The sequence below is a fragment of the Epinephelus fuscoguttatus genome, linkage group LG1 (genome assembly GCF_011397635.1).
Source record: "Epinephelus fuscoguttatus linkage group LG1, E.fuscoguttatus.final_Chr_v1".
NCBI lineage: Eukaryota > Metazoa > Chordata > Actinopteri > Perciformes > Serranidae > Epinephelus > Epinephelus fuscoguttatus.
In genome coordinates this window covers 24,121,012-24,135,209 of record NC_064752.1, presented here as the reverse complement: position 1 = coordinate 24,135,209, position 14,198 = coordinate 24,121,012, and the positions used below count along the sequence as shown (strand labels likewise).

The following is a 14,198-nucleotide window of genomic DNA, read 5'->3' as shown; positions in this document are numbered from 1 at the left end:
AAAATAAAATAAAAATTAAAAAAGTCTTTTTATTTGCATTGGAATATGATGATGTCAGTGTTATGTTCAATGTCACCAAACTGTGCTGAGGAGTCATATTAATAATAATATATAGCCAAACATTTGAATTTGAATTTAAAAAAAAAATGGCTGAAATTGCTCTGCAGTCAGCTTCATGTCACAGCTGATGTCATGGAAACAGAGATACCACATCCTTAACAGCACCATCTATTTATATATGCCTTCAGCTGTGGACTCACCAACATATATGAAATGTAATTGGCAAAGGTTTGCATATCAGCTCACTCATCCATGAGGAAGAAAGTGGTGAAGAAGGGAGGGGGTTGGGGGAGGAGTCTCAGATTGACTTTCACATCCATTCAGCCTTTTCTGCAGCAGCATTGAACTTGCAGAGAGAGGGAGAGGGAGAGGAGAGAAAAAAAAAGGCAGACTGGACAGTTGTTGTGCAGAAGGAGCTGTGTGCTGTTATCGCCCAGGCTGCCGTAGCTCTTCCTCCCAGAGCGTACTCCAGGCTTTTTAATGAAATGTACATCAAACGTGAATTGTTTCCCGATTCAGTGAAGAGTGCAGCTGAAGAAGAAGAGGAGTGGTCAGGGACGGAGTGGATCAGTATGCACTTTTAGGTTTAGACGTCGCCTTGAACGCAGCAACATCGCACAGCAGCCTCAAGTGCGTTTAATCTCCGAAGTTGTGTCAAGCGGGGGATGATTCGCATCTGATTGTTGCTCAACTATCCGGAGAGGACTGCAGACGGGCAAATCGCTGCATTGTGGCAACCGAGACGCTGATTCCTGCCCGAGGATTGCACAAGCCGTTCTCCCAAAATGTCATCTCATGCGAAAGTCAAGAAGGACAAAGAGATTATTGCCGAATATGAGACCCAAGTGAAAGGTCGGTACCGTGCAGGCCTGATCTTATTGTTATTCTGTGTGTCAAGGCACTATTGCGTAACTTTATCACAAGCTTTATATGGCTCTCAGTGTGTGTGCAGTGGTGCTGTGGGGCGGGACACATTGCATAGTTATGGATGACAGCCATTTATTTTTCTCTTAATCATATCTCTTTTGGATTTCATAGATTCATGCCCATTTGGGATAAGGCCATCACTTGAATCCAGACATACAATGAATCAGATGTAACTTGGCTGAACCGGTTTCTCTGTGCTGAAGATGTGTGTTCATTAACATGCCAAGCCCTGCATGTGTGGCCATGTAACCCACTGAGGCTTGATTTGTTTCAAAGTGCATGCTGGTATATGTGTGAGTCTGCTCCGATGCTGCACACCCAACAAGGGAATGTACCAATTCACCTTGGAGAATCTTTCCAGGAGACTGGAGGTCATGCACCTCAGGTTACTCAAGCAGAATACTTGGAGACATCTGGGTACCTTTTTACAACTTCTCCTAAGAAATAAAGCTTGAAATATACATTAAAAAGACTATGATTGTGGTATGTCATTTAAAGAGACAATACAGGGAGCATTTTCCTGACACCCCAGGACAGAGTGTAGCCTTTAGTGTCAGGAGGGAGAGGGAAATGCTCGAAAAGATCACACAGCAAACAGTTCAGAAAGTCCATAAATAATGTATGTTGTCTGTATGAATTATGAACCATGAAAGGATTTCACTGTCTACCGCTAAATATGTGACTGGATGAACCACCCAGAGAGAGAGAAAAGAGCGAGGAACACTGACACTGTATTGGAACAGACAGACAGTGCAGGATGTATATAGACGGGTTGTCTTCTCAGCCTTTTAGGTAGCCACAACTTCAGACAGTGTGAACTTTGACACTTCTGTGCATTGCCTTTTCACAGTTGTGTTTTGTATCCAGTTTTATTCACAGAGATAGACAGAGTGTTGGCTTTCTTTTAGAATGAGTTACCATTTTAAACAAGGATAACGCTGCTATGCATAGGTTTCGTGGACTGTAGTCATATTGGTCTGTAATGAACTAATCGTTTACGTATAGGCCAACTAAGATCATCCCTATGAAGTATATAGTTGCAGGATGCTATAACAGCCTCAGTTCAGACCTTTGCTTCAAAATCACCCAACAGGACCACAGTACTCTAAAACAGTGGCCCCAAACTGGTCCAGCCACGGGGTCCAGATTTCACCTTGGTCATTAGTTCAAAGTCCACAGGGTTTCATACAGTCAGCATCCTACTTGCATTTGGCCATGTCTTCAACCTAGTTTGCTGTCTCTGTTAAGTAGGTGTCCGTTAGTTGCTCAATCCACAACAGGAAATGGCACTTTAAAGTGAAAGCTCTGTGCTGAAAATTTACCGTACCTCAAAATAAAGTGTGTTTTTTACAAACTTGACAAGTTTGCAAGTCACCTGGGAATCCATTTAAAATGGACCCACCACCCACTTTTGGGCCACGACCAACCAGTTGGGAACCACTCCTCTAAAACATCCAAACACCAAAGTGGACTTTGGCAGAAAAACACCAATTGAAACTTCCACCGTGAATTCATTGCACATGTATTGGGCCTAGTGCTTTAGTGTCATCTCAAGGTGTCCGTCAGTGTGGTCCACAGTCCAGGTGCGGTCCATATACTGTAGGGGAGTTAGTATAGTTTGTATTGATTGCATGCCATGTGGACATGTAGCTCACATGCTAGGCTACAGCTGAAATGTAGATCATACAGGACCTCAAAAGGTGGAAACTGCATTTTAAGTTTTACCTTTTTGTGTAAATAGACAATTTTACTTAAGTTGATGGAGTAGCTTGATCTTGTACGTGTTTTCACTGTCTTGCAGACACTTAAAGGCAGAGCAAATTTGTGTATAAAGCACGATTCATACACTAAAGCTACTTCCTTTTCACAACAAAACAAAAAAAGCTAGATAAGAGGATCAGCTCTGCTCTCTGTCCTCTAAATATGAAGCTACAGTTAGCAGTCAGTTAGCTTTGCATAGCATAAGACTGAAAGCAGGCCAAAACAGCTAGCCTGTTTCTAGGCTGGGTGCAGTGACTTTCTGAAGTCAAGAAGAAACCGTTGAGTACACAGTAAACTTGTTTCTCCACTTATTTTTGTACAGACTAAACAAACAAGATATAATGTGTTCGTGAGCTGCAGACGTGCTGGTTGGCAAGTTTGGTGTCTTTAGACCGAGCCAGGCTAGCTGTTTCTAGTCTTTATGCTAAGCTAAACTAACAGGCTGCTTGTTGTACCGTCTGTCATGTTGAACATACAGGCAGTGTAGAGAATGCTATAAATCATCTCATCTAATGCCGAAAACACAATAAGAAGTGGCGAAGTGCGACCTGCATTGAACTGCCATGCAATTGCTACGGCAAACTGCAGCGGCCACTCCGAGCTGAAGCTGTTAAATTCTGTGCGGCTCAAATAAAAAGTGGGGATAGTTTCACTTTTAGCAGCAAATTGTGGCCAGAGAATGCTTGCAACATTAGGGCCTAGGCTGTAAACATGTTTATTTTAGCTGTAAAGTTGGGCATTTTAACATGGGAGTCTATGGGTAATTAGTCTGTTTTGCTACCAGCCCCAAGTGGCCAGTTGATGAACTGCAGTTTTTGGCACTTCAACATTGGCTTCTCCAGTGGCCACTCGCAGTATTGCAGCGAAAAAAATCCCCTGCAGCCCAAAAGGCATTTACCCTGTAGACTACATTTGTAAAAGAAATGTCTGCAAACTATTGACAGGACACCTCGAACTGTGAAAAAGGTCAATTATGAATCTTTCTATTATGAATATTTGATCCTCTGAGGTTTGATATTTGTAAATCTTTCCTTGAGCCAAGAAAAGCGATGTAAAAATCCACAATGTAACGTCTATGAGTTGAGCGGGAACACCAATGCCCACACTCAGTGGGATGCATACCGTAGACTTAAACCCGGTAGCTAGAAACTTTTTTTGGCATATGTGTCAGGCAAGCAGCTCTACTGGACTGAATAGGCGCCATCTTGGCGTTCGGTATCAAGTAATTATTATACATCCATGCCTGTGACATATTGACCTATGTAACGAACAGTTTCCTCCTGCCTGAAACAAAAAGCCACGCCTCCCGGCAGCAGAAAAATGTAATCATTGTGGCAAGCTGCACTTCGCCTCAGTTAGGTGTGTTTACGACATAACACACTAAGACAATGGAAACTTTATGCCATAGATATTTTTCCTTTTTTTTTTTTTTTTTTTTTTTTTTTTTTAAGTTAGGGGTCATTAACATGTACATTCCATTTAATTTATGGCCTGATTTTTTTTAATTGATTTTATATTACAGGAGATTAACAAGAAAAATATGTTAAATACATTTTAATTAAATTGAATGAGTCTCTCAGTCCAGCAAAAACTAGTTTGAATATAATGCGAATCCATGACAGCACATAGAAGTTCATGATGCCGCGGAAGGGCAGTATTGAAGTTGATGAAATTGTTAGAATATTGGTGCAAATACGTGTAAATATTTAATCGCAGTAAAGCTTCCTTTTTACAGTCTTTATTTAGACCTTACCGGTGTTGTACCTACTGTACATAGAACGTAAATGACCGGACCTTGTCAGCATGTGTCTGGAATGAAGAGTATGATGAGTATTTTGCAGACAGAGGTGTGGTCTACTTTCTTCCTGTCATTCTCTTTGTCTATTTATTTGTTTGACTCCTTCACTCCCTCACGCTTTCACACACTCACTCTCACTCTCCCCACACCAGCTTTGTGGCTGTGAGAGAGCCATCACAGCTCCGTCTCTCGTCTCAGTTTCAGGAAAAGCTTTTAAGCTGACATCTTAAGCTCATTTGCAAACTGGGCTTAGATCAGTTTGGAGCTGTGGGGGCTTTACTCTGACACTGACACTAGCCTCCAATAATGCTGAGTTGCTGACTGCACAGCGGTTCAATCAGGCACAAACCTAATGCACTTTGCGGTAGTTTTCATCATGCTACATTTCTGCAAACAGTAGGGGCTCCGTCACATTCGAACAATGGTTGTTGGTGTCCTGGTGTGTTTTCTGAGCTTCACAAGTCTTGTATTTGCGATCATTGTCACTTATCATCCCTGATTCATTGATGACTGAACAGCCACTCACGGATAGGTGATACTGCCGTGTAATGCAAAGTCATCATTTAGTCATCAACAGCTGAAAACAGGTTTTGCTTGGTTTTGACCAAAACAAGATTTCTCCTCTTGGATAGCACTTAATACATTGTTTTTTTGTTTTTTTTTTACAGTGGGGTTAAACTAATATTTGTCCTTCTAAGGAGTGTAGTTGACCAGCCCGAGGTATCTCAAATCTTCCTGAAGATCCTGAAACCAAAACACAAGGAAATGAGGGGATACCCTTCATCACGCATCATACTGTATTTATAGCCGTAGGCGACATCATCTTTAATGCCATTTGATCTGTTGGGAGCCGAGTCTTTTTACTCTTATGCACAAATTGCTGTAATAGGGTGTGTTGTAAACCGTTTATTGAAAGAGTTGCTGTTGCTAAGGGGACATGTAACAACACAGAAGTTGTGTAATGTTGACTTTACATGGATATCTGCCCCTACATCATTATAAATACAAACTGAAAAAGAAAACCTGTATTGGTTGTAACATTTGTAGTATTTTTGTTGTACAGATTTAATTTGCTGACACTGGCTTGGTGACAATCAGACCGTCACAAGTAGCATGTCACTCCCACTGCCACCATATTCACTGTGGAGATGCATTCCACGCGGAGCATGTAGACACAGCCCTCTGTGTGTATTCATCATAATGAAAGAATGCTTAGACTGATACTGTCTCGAAATGTCAGGGTTGAGTTACAACAGTGAAACAATATCTTTGTCTCCAGTGTCTTGGAAACATGTCTTGGTAACATTGTTGCTGTGATGACAGGTACATACCCACAGTTGAGCGATGTAAGATTTAAAGACAGAACCGCTTTGAATTCTGCTCACTGCACGCTGAATTTTCCTGGCCTGTGGTTGCACAAATAGCGATGCCTTTCCTTGTTAGAGATATTTGGAGAAGGAGAGAGAAAGAGAGAGAGAGAGAGAGAGAGAGAGAGAGAGAAAGAAATGTGAACTCAAGCACATAGACTGTAAATGCATACCATAGCCATTACTGCACTCAGAAGACAAGTGTTCACAGAACACAGCCTTGATTTGTACCAAATTATGTCAACGTGTCAGTCTGGGTTAGGCCACATGTGACTAGCCACGCATGGCTAACTGCAGACACAGCCCCGGAGACTGCTGCAGGCCATTGCAATAGCTGTGCTAGGCTAATTTGAGCTACTGTGGTGACAAGGACTCCTCACTATGTGATATTTGGTGCTCTCTGTTGCAGTGGTTACAGCAGCCTAACTGGCAACCCTGCGAGGCAGCAGTGACCAATTCTGTCCCCCTGTTTCGTTACATTATCTGTCAGAGATCCAAGCATGTAGCCTCTACAGACATGCTGGCGTGTTTGAGCTTGGCGGCTTGACGTAATTTGTTGTTTTTGATGTGCGGGGTAACACAAGAGATCAAGGCCTCATACACAGGTACTTTCCTTTTCTTTGGCATAAACCTTCAGATGTGACTAAACCGTGTGGGTGATGTGAATGATGTATGAGTTCAGGGACATTCTGTGTTTAGGTGGCTTTATTTTAGTTTCATGTATTTAAAGAGACAGTTCATCCCAAAATCAAAAATACATATTTCCATTCTTACATGTAGTACTGTTTATCAGTCAAGATTGTTTTGGTGTGAGTTGCAGAGTGTTGAAGATATTGGCTGTAGAGATGTCTGCTTCCTCTCTAATGTAATGAACCTAGATGGCACTCGGCTTGTGGTCTCTTTCCAGAAATTTTCTGCGTACTCAAGACAACAGATCTTTCTGTCAGCAGTTTCATGTAGGAGCTTTTTTCTTTCTAACAGTCAGCACCTGCAAACCGTATCACAGCAAAGAAGGAAGCCTGAACTCTTGCTAGCTCACCTAGCTGAATTAGCTAACATTACAGCTCAGCTGAGGAGGACGCCATTAATGTTTACATCTCACACTGTCACGAGCATGAGCCTCTCATCCATGAGCACATGATAAAGTTAGCGAGTGTAGTTTGGTAATAAGAAAATAGTCTCTACATAAAACTGCTAATAACTAGGGCTGTCCCCTGAAAGTCAAGGATTCAAATCATCAGTCAGAGACTCCTCAGTCGACTGACATTCTTCAAGTTGAATAGTTGTTTTATTTTTATTTTTTGTCAGTCATTATGCAGTGTACATTGGGGATGTTTCAGTCCCCAGATTTAGCTGCAGAGTGACTGCTCCTTGCTTTCACGCTGCTCTTCGGTACAGGCAGTTGCAAACCCACGCCCAGGTAAATCTAAGTGAGACGGACTAGGCTGTCCGGACGACGATAGGTTTTGCCCAGTCAGGCTCCGCGATAACGTTAACCTGTGCCTTCTATTTAGAGGTGTTAAATTTAGAGCTCACATCAAACTGATATGATACAGTTTCTCGCTGTTTTTTGATGTCTAATGTCAGCAAAAACCATTTCCGTTTCCAGCGCCATCTTGGTTTCTTGGATTCATTTTTTATCTTATTTATGTTCTTTTTAATAGTTGTTGTGTAGCACAGCTCAGTAAGGTTTATTTTGGCAGTGTGAGAACGTGGTTTTGTATGTTCTTTTTTTGTTTTTATCACTGTTGGAGTACATCTATCCTGCCGGACCCCCACCGTGCCAGGAGTCCATTTTATTTTTAAAGCATTTCTTTCAGGATACATAACATTCTGTTGAATTGATACAGTGTTGTTCCAAATACCCAATCCATTAGCGTAGTTAGCATGAATTAGCTTGGACAGCTAATTTGGCTTTTTTTTTTTACCATATTACGTGAATATCACTGTCATCCTGAACAGCGGGACACTGAACTGTGTTTAAACTCTCAAACTCTATATAGAAAAAAGGTAATGAAGAGCAGAATATTTTTATTGACCACCTAAATCCGATTCGACTGGCATCAATCTGAGTCAGCTATAGCCCTAATCACATCAAAGTCTGTGGATTATGTTGAGTAATCGGGTCATGATTTTTGGAAAGAGACATTGCTGTTGAGTTTCCAAATGTAATTTTTTGGTGCTGTCAGCACCACAAGCCTCGTGTCATCTAGTTCCATTATATTGGATAGAAGGCAGACATCTCTATGGCTGATATTTCCAACACTCAGCAACTCACACCAAAACAATCTAGATCAGTGTTTCCTGACTGGTGGGTCGTGGTCCGAAAGTGGGGCACGTATCCATAGTGACTCACAAATGTGTCAAATTTGTAAAAAAAACATACTTTATTTTTAAGTGCAGTAAATTTCCAACACAGAGCTTTTATTTTGAAGTGCTGCTTCAAAATAAGCTACTTGACAGAGACAGCAACCTAGCTAGATGACATGGCCAAATGCAACCATGATGCTGAATTTATTAAACTGTGTGGACTTCAAGCTAATGACTAAAGAGAAATCTGCACCCAGTGGTTGGACCAACTGGGAACCACTGATTTAGATTGATAGCACTACCGGTAAGAGGGGAAACATGTATTTTTGATTTTGGGGTGTAGTGTTCCTTTAAAAAAAAACTTGAACATGTTAATGCTGGCAAAATATTCTGAACTGTTGTGCATCAGTATTCCACTGCAGCTGGAGTGGGTATTTTCTTCATTTTCTTCTGCTGTTTCAATGATACCCTCAGGTTTCTGGAAGCAATTAATTTATGCTCAAAATACTTGTTAAAGTCACCAAAACATACCAGGATGTTAACCATATGGGGTAGGAGAAAAATAAACATCACAAATGGATAATGTCCTATTAGCAAAATTTCCACAAGCCTTTGGGTGTGGAACATTTGATTCATTTTGGCTGCACACTGTTCCCAGGAAGAGAACCCGGTGCAGCATATGTGGCAAATGTATTTCATTTGAGGACATCTGCACTATTGTGTCATCAGTGAAAAGATGGAGAGGAGTCTGCGCTTATCTTTTGAGGCTTACTTCTCTGTATATTATTCACTTGAGCTCCTTGCCAGCTTCCTCGTAATTATGCATTACTCTGCAAAGGCTTGAATCATTCATCGGATGTAGTGCAGTGTTGCACAGTCCCTAGTAACAGTTTAAGTTCTAAAAATAACATGCTCGCCGGAGAGTGAATGCAAATATCATGAGTCTATCTGATGTCTTGCTGATAAAATTATGCAGTTAAATCAATTTAGATTTAGATTACATTGTCTGCTCGTTCTTTTATACTGTCGCTGTATGATTAAGGATGATTAAAGTCACACAGGCCAACAAATTGCGTTGTTCAGTGGTCTATTTTAGCACAGGAGTACATTGCAGTGACATTTCTTGCTATTTTGAACTTGATTGCTGCCTCGTTCATCAGCACAGGCTGTTTATTGAGTATTTCAAAGCAGAAAGAAAGTTGCCCTTGTCCTTGGCCATTATGCTAAACAGACTGACTGCTGCGACTGTCAGAACAGGGAACTGGCCTGCTCTCATTGAGATGCCTCCAGAGGCATGTAACCAGGCAACAGGGCAACTATGGGGACCATGAGGGGTACATCTCCAAACAGCAAGGGACTACATATTTACTCTGTCGTTGTCGCTCTCGCTCTTTCATTCACATTTTCGCTCACGCACTCGCAGACGGTCTGGGGTGGGAGACATGTTTGAACTCCTTTCTTGTAGATACAGAAAATCATTTAGAAGTGAACAAAAGGGCCTCTCTTCTGCTGGGCCATCTTTTCCATTGATAAATTTTCTACAGAGTTTCTTTCAGTGTGCAATCATGTGCGTGGTTGAAACAGTCTGTCATAATGGAATCATCAGCCATCTCAATGTTGCTCAGCTGCTTCATATTGTCTTGAAGAGTGTGGAGCTGTTTATTCACCCTGTGTGTGTGTGTGTGTGTGTGTGTGTGTGTGTGTGTGTGTGTGTGTGTGTGTGTGTGTGTGTAGGTGTGTATTATAATCCACAGATGTGAGCTCAAAATTACATCCTGATAATATTGTCTTATGGTGTTGTTGCTGTACAAATATCTGTTGTCCAGATTGACGATTGAACAAAATTAGGCTAATGATTCAAGTTTTTGTTTATACTGATTAAGAGTTTGGCCCTCTGTGCTGTAGGCTACAGCAGTAGGGTTGGACCATTGTAAAAAGTTTTCAAAATGGTTTGATATTAAGCCAAACATCAGTATACACACCAGTATACCAAATTTTACTACTAGATCAAGTCGCACTTGCCTTTGCAGCCGCTTGCGAGTGGGACATATGATCTCTTGTTCTAACAACACACATGCATCTGATTATTGTGATACATCATGCAACATCGGAGCTCTCCGTCTACATTAAATATGCTCTTCTATTATGTCATGAAAACAAATCACATAGATATTAGCTGAGTGCTCAAGGTCGTACTGTACTGGATAAGATGGTGGGTTGGCCCCTGAAAACTTGTATGTGGTTGCTCTTTGTATGGATATGTAAGTGAATATGTGGTTGAATATGTGGTTCTCGTACAGTTGAGAAGAACTCTTAAATATTGGATTAGAATCAAACACTGCCCCACCATTGTGTCATGAGCTATATTGAGAATTAGTTAGCTTGACTCAAACATGCAGTAATGGGTCAACTTGTGCAATGACACTATGACAGTAAAGTCTACTCTATTCTGGATACATAAGCACTTAAGAGATGGGCAATTAGCCTACTTGCTGTCTTCCTATGTTTGTATTTTTTAAACAGGAACATGTTTTGTAATGTGATATTTACTGAAAATAACATACAATTTAGCCAACAGCAAGTAGCCTAGCTTGTCATTATTAATGGTCATTAACCTACCAGGCGATCTCCCTCCAGCTGCCATCTTATTTATTTATTCAGTGAAATAAGGAGGTATCTTGTTGATAATTTAGACTTCACGAATCTGCTGTTCTTTGTCCATTGCGGCACTTTAAAAGTGTGTGACAGGAATAAATAGGAACAGTGGCGCACGCTGTTGCTCACAACCAGTTAGGACATCTCTTTCATTGGCTTTAAATCCAAAATGTTGCCATACTGGAGCAGTTTTAGTTTTCTTGAGAGACTAACTTTGCCATGTCACTTCTTGTCACCAAAAAAACACATCAACTTTCTAGTAAACAAACACAGTGTGCACTGCTCTTTCCCCCTAGCCTGGAAATCTAGACTTAAGTCTAGAAAGTTTTGAGTCTGGCTGTCACCGATGCACCCTTCCTACCCAAGGGGCAGCACTAACTGAGGCATATTAAATGCCGTTGCACGCAATTGGATAGCATGATAGCCAATCAGAGCAAAAAACAAGGTGATGTATTCATTACACTAAGCCCCATTGGTTTGCCGAATGTTAATATATTATGCTTTTGCCGTATCCCGTCGACAAAACAGCAAAAACGTCCTTCCTGTAAGCGAAGGCTTCTAGGGCAGTCTTCTGTTCCTCTCTCAAGGAAAAAGATAAGTGTAGTTGGCTCTTAGCGTTTCTTCCAAAGCTAAATTGAATGGATGCGGTCCTTCGGCAGCTGCCATCTTGGCTGTTTACTTTTTGACTCCTATGGCGCAGCGTTGTTGTCATCATGTTACGCCTGCCCAGAGCCCGCCTCTGTCAGATAGACTGATCTGATCCAATTGGCGATTCAGTGGGCTCTGCTCGTCGGGGCCAGATTCCCGTGCAGAGCAAATTCGAATTTGCTGGGGGCGGGGCATCTGGATATCCAGGTTACTTTCCCCCTTCTACCCTTACTGAAATTTCGTCTCCTTCATGTTGCTGTGCTCGGCTCACAGCCTGTCAGACACAAGTGGTTCCATTAGTCTGTTTATGAACTCAGTATTATATTAATCATGTTGTCATTTCACTTATTACCAATGCAATACATGTTGAATTTAGCACTATGACACCTTCAGCATAGGTTACTGATGTAAGCTACTTTTAAAATTTGCCTGGAAGTGTCATGGTGACAAATACCAGTTCAGCTGGTTTGCATTAATTGAAATCGGTCTAAGCTTGCACATCAGACCAGACTGGAATAACCAGAAAAAACGGAAATCAACTGAACTCTACACAACCAGTTTATTGCTTTCAGCACCTGTTTGGTTAAATGTTTTCAGATTTTTATTGTACATGTGAAATATTGTGACATATAGAGAGATTTTGGAAAATACGCTCAGCAATATCCTGGTGGTGATGTCAAACACATCACTCAGCCCTCGGCTCTGACACGATTTATGGTCTGCAGCCAAACATTCAGCAGCCACTTAGCCCCTGGATTTATGGCAGCCTTGCAATAAACAGTATATGGATGAAATAAAATGTTATTTGTGTTCCTTTTCAGTGTTAATGCAAGACTGTAAAAGTGATGTTATTACTTCAGTGGACGTTTTCATCACCTGAAATCCCAGAGGTGTATGGGAACATCCAGCTACCAGTGCAAGCTGCCCAGCAGGGAAAACCTAGATGGATATTTACTCCTGGTCCTTATGAAAAAACCTAGTTGGATTAATGATACTCTTAACACACAAGCTACAGCAGTGAAATTGTCAGCACAGAATAAATCTAGACCTCAACATATAGCCCTCTGAGTAAACAGGAAATACTGTATTTCCCCTAAGCTTTTCATTTTGAAAACTGTTTTACCATTTGTTAATGCTATATCAACCATATTTTCAAAATTTAGTCCAAAACTTAATTTCTCCTCATTCTCAGACTATGAATAGGAGCAGTGAGTTTTCCAAACCTCATAAGCAGAAAACCACAGCAATCTTGTAATCGAAAGAATGCCCGCAATTTGTTTTTTCAAGACAAACTTCTCTGAAGGCTCGCTCAGCACAATGCATTTTGAGAAGCTGACCTATTTTATATTTTCCGTGCTGTCTGCTGCAATCATCAGACATGCATCTCATATGCACGTGTGCTACTCCAGCATTTAGACACCCCCACATTCCCTCCCTCCCGCCCACTACACACACACACACATACACACACAGTGGACAAATGCTCTTTGACATCCAGTTTTATCAAATTATGATGACTTTGTTGTTTTATTAGTGCTTGTGCTCCACTGTTTCCTCACATATGTGTATTTGCTAAATCCTCTGCTGAAGAATTGTGGGGTAAATGCTGACCTGCAACACTGTTTGGCAGGCAGAAGTGAGGCCCAGCATGTAAGCCCCCTCTCCCCCAGAGAGGCTCTATTTATTCTGAAGGTGGTCTCTCTCTCCCTTTTTGATATGCAGAGATCCGTAACCAGCTGGTAGAGCAGTTCCGTTGTCTGGAGCAGCAGTCTGAGTCCCGGCTGCAGCTGCTGCAGGACCTGCAGGAGTTCTTCCGTCGAAAGGCCGAGCTCCAGCTTGAGTACTCCAGAGGCCTTGACAAACTGGCCGAGCGCTACTCTGCCAAGATCCGCACCTCCAGAGAGCACCATCACTTCAAGTGAGTCTTGCCACTGTCTGTCTGCTAAGCTCTGCAACATCTGCGTTGAATGTGTTTGACCGATAAACAACTATTAACATATTTCGTTCTGATCACTGGCACGGCACAGAGAGATGGAAAAAAAAAAAAAGAAAAGAAAGGGGGGAGGCAGAGGAAGGATAAGCAACAAAAAGGAGAGGAGGGATAAAAGCAGAAGAAATGACCTGAAATGAAGCCAGGGCCATGGAAGCTTGTGGCCTCGGGCTGCTGTGTTCCTCCCAACTAGGTCAGACTCTTTATCCTGCCCCCCCCCCCTTCCACCCCAACCCCCCCTTCCTTTCTATGTGGCTGTCATTTCATTTCCATTCTCAAACAACTTCACGCTAGACTGCAACCCAAATACTCATATTTTCTCAATGGCCACAGAAAACAAATTAGAGCCTCGGTTAGGACTGAAGAAAGCAGCAATCTGGGTTATTTTACTCAGATTGACTTAACTTGTTTTAAATGTTTGTGTAAAGGAGATGTGCGGTCATGAAACAAACATACCCTACAGCATGTTGAGGAACCGCTGCTTGGATGCTCTGACCAGCCTGCGGCTCGCTGTGACTTTCAGATCATATTCTAACTGTACAGGCTGCCGACAGCCATGTGCCTGATTTGAATCAGTGGTCATGAATATGAGGAAGTGAATGATCGGAATTAATATGAATAAATTAGAGTGCGTTCAATGAAAATTTTAGGCATAAAAAATCTGCTCCTCACCTTGGAAACG

At 41.7% G+C, this 14,198-nt stretch overlaps 1 protein-coding gene across 3 annotated transcripts in view; it reads left to right on the top strand.

Annotated features, from left to right (window-relative positions):
- Positions 1-373: 373 nt before the first annotated feature.
- LOC125886360 (SLIT-ROBO Rho GTPase-activating protein 3-like) overlaps positions 374-14,198 on the top strand; it is a 50,281-nt gene continuing 36,456 nt past the window's right edge. For all 3 annotated transcript variants that reach the window (XR_007449025.1, XM_049572532.1, XM_049572520.1), the window contains exons 1-2: positions 374-912; positions 13,249-13,444. Coding sequence is in view for 2 of the 3 variants with exons in the window: in XM_049572532.1 (XP_049428489.1) it covers positions 846-912; positions 13,249-13,444 (263 nt within the window). In the remaining variant the exon portion in view is untranslated. The remainder of the gene's footprint in view (positions 913-13,248; positions 13,445-14,198) is intronic.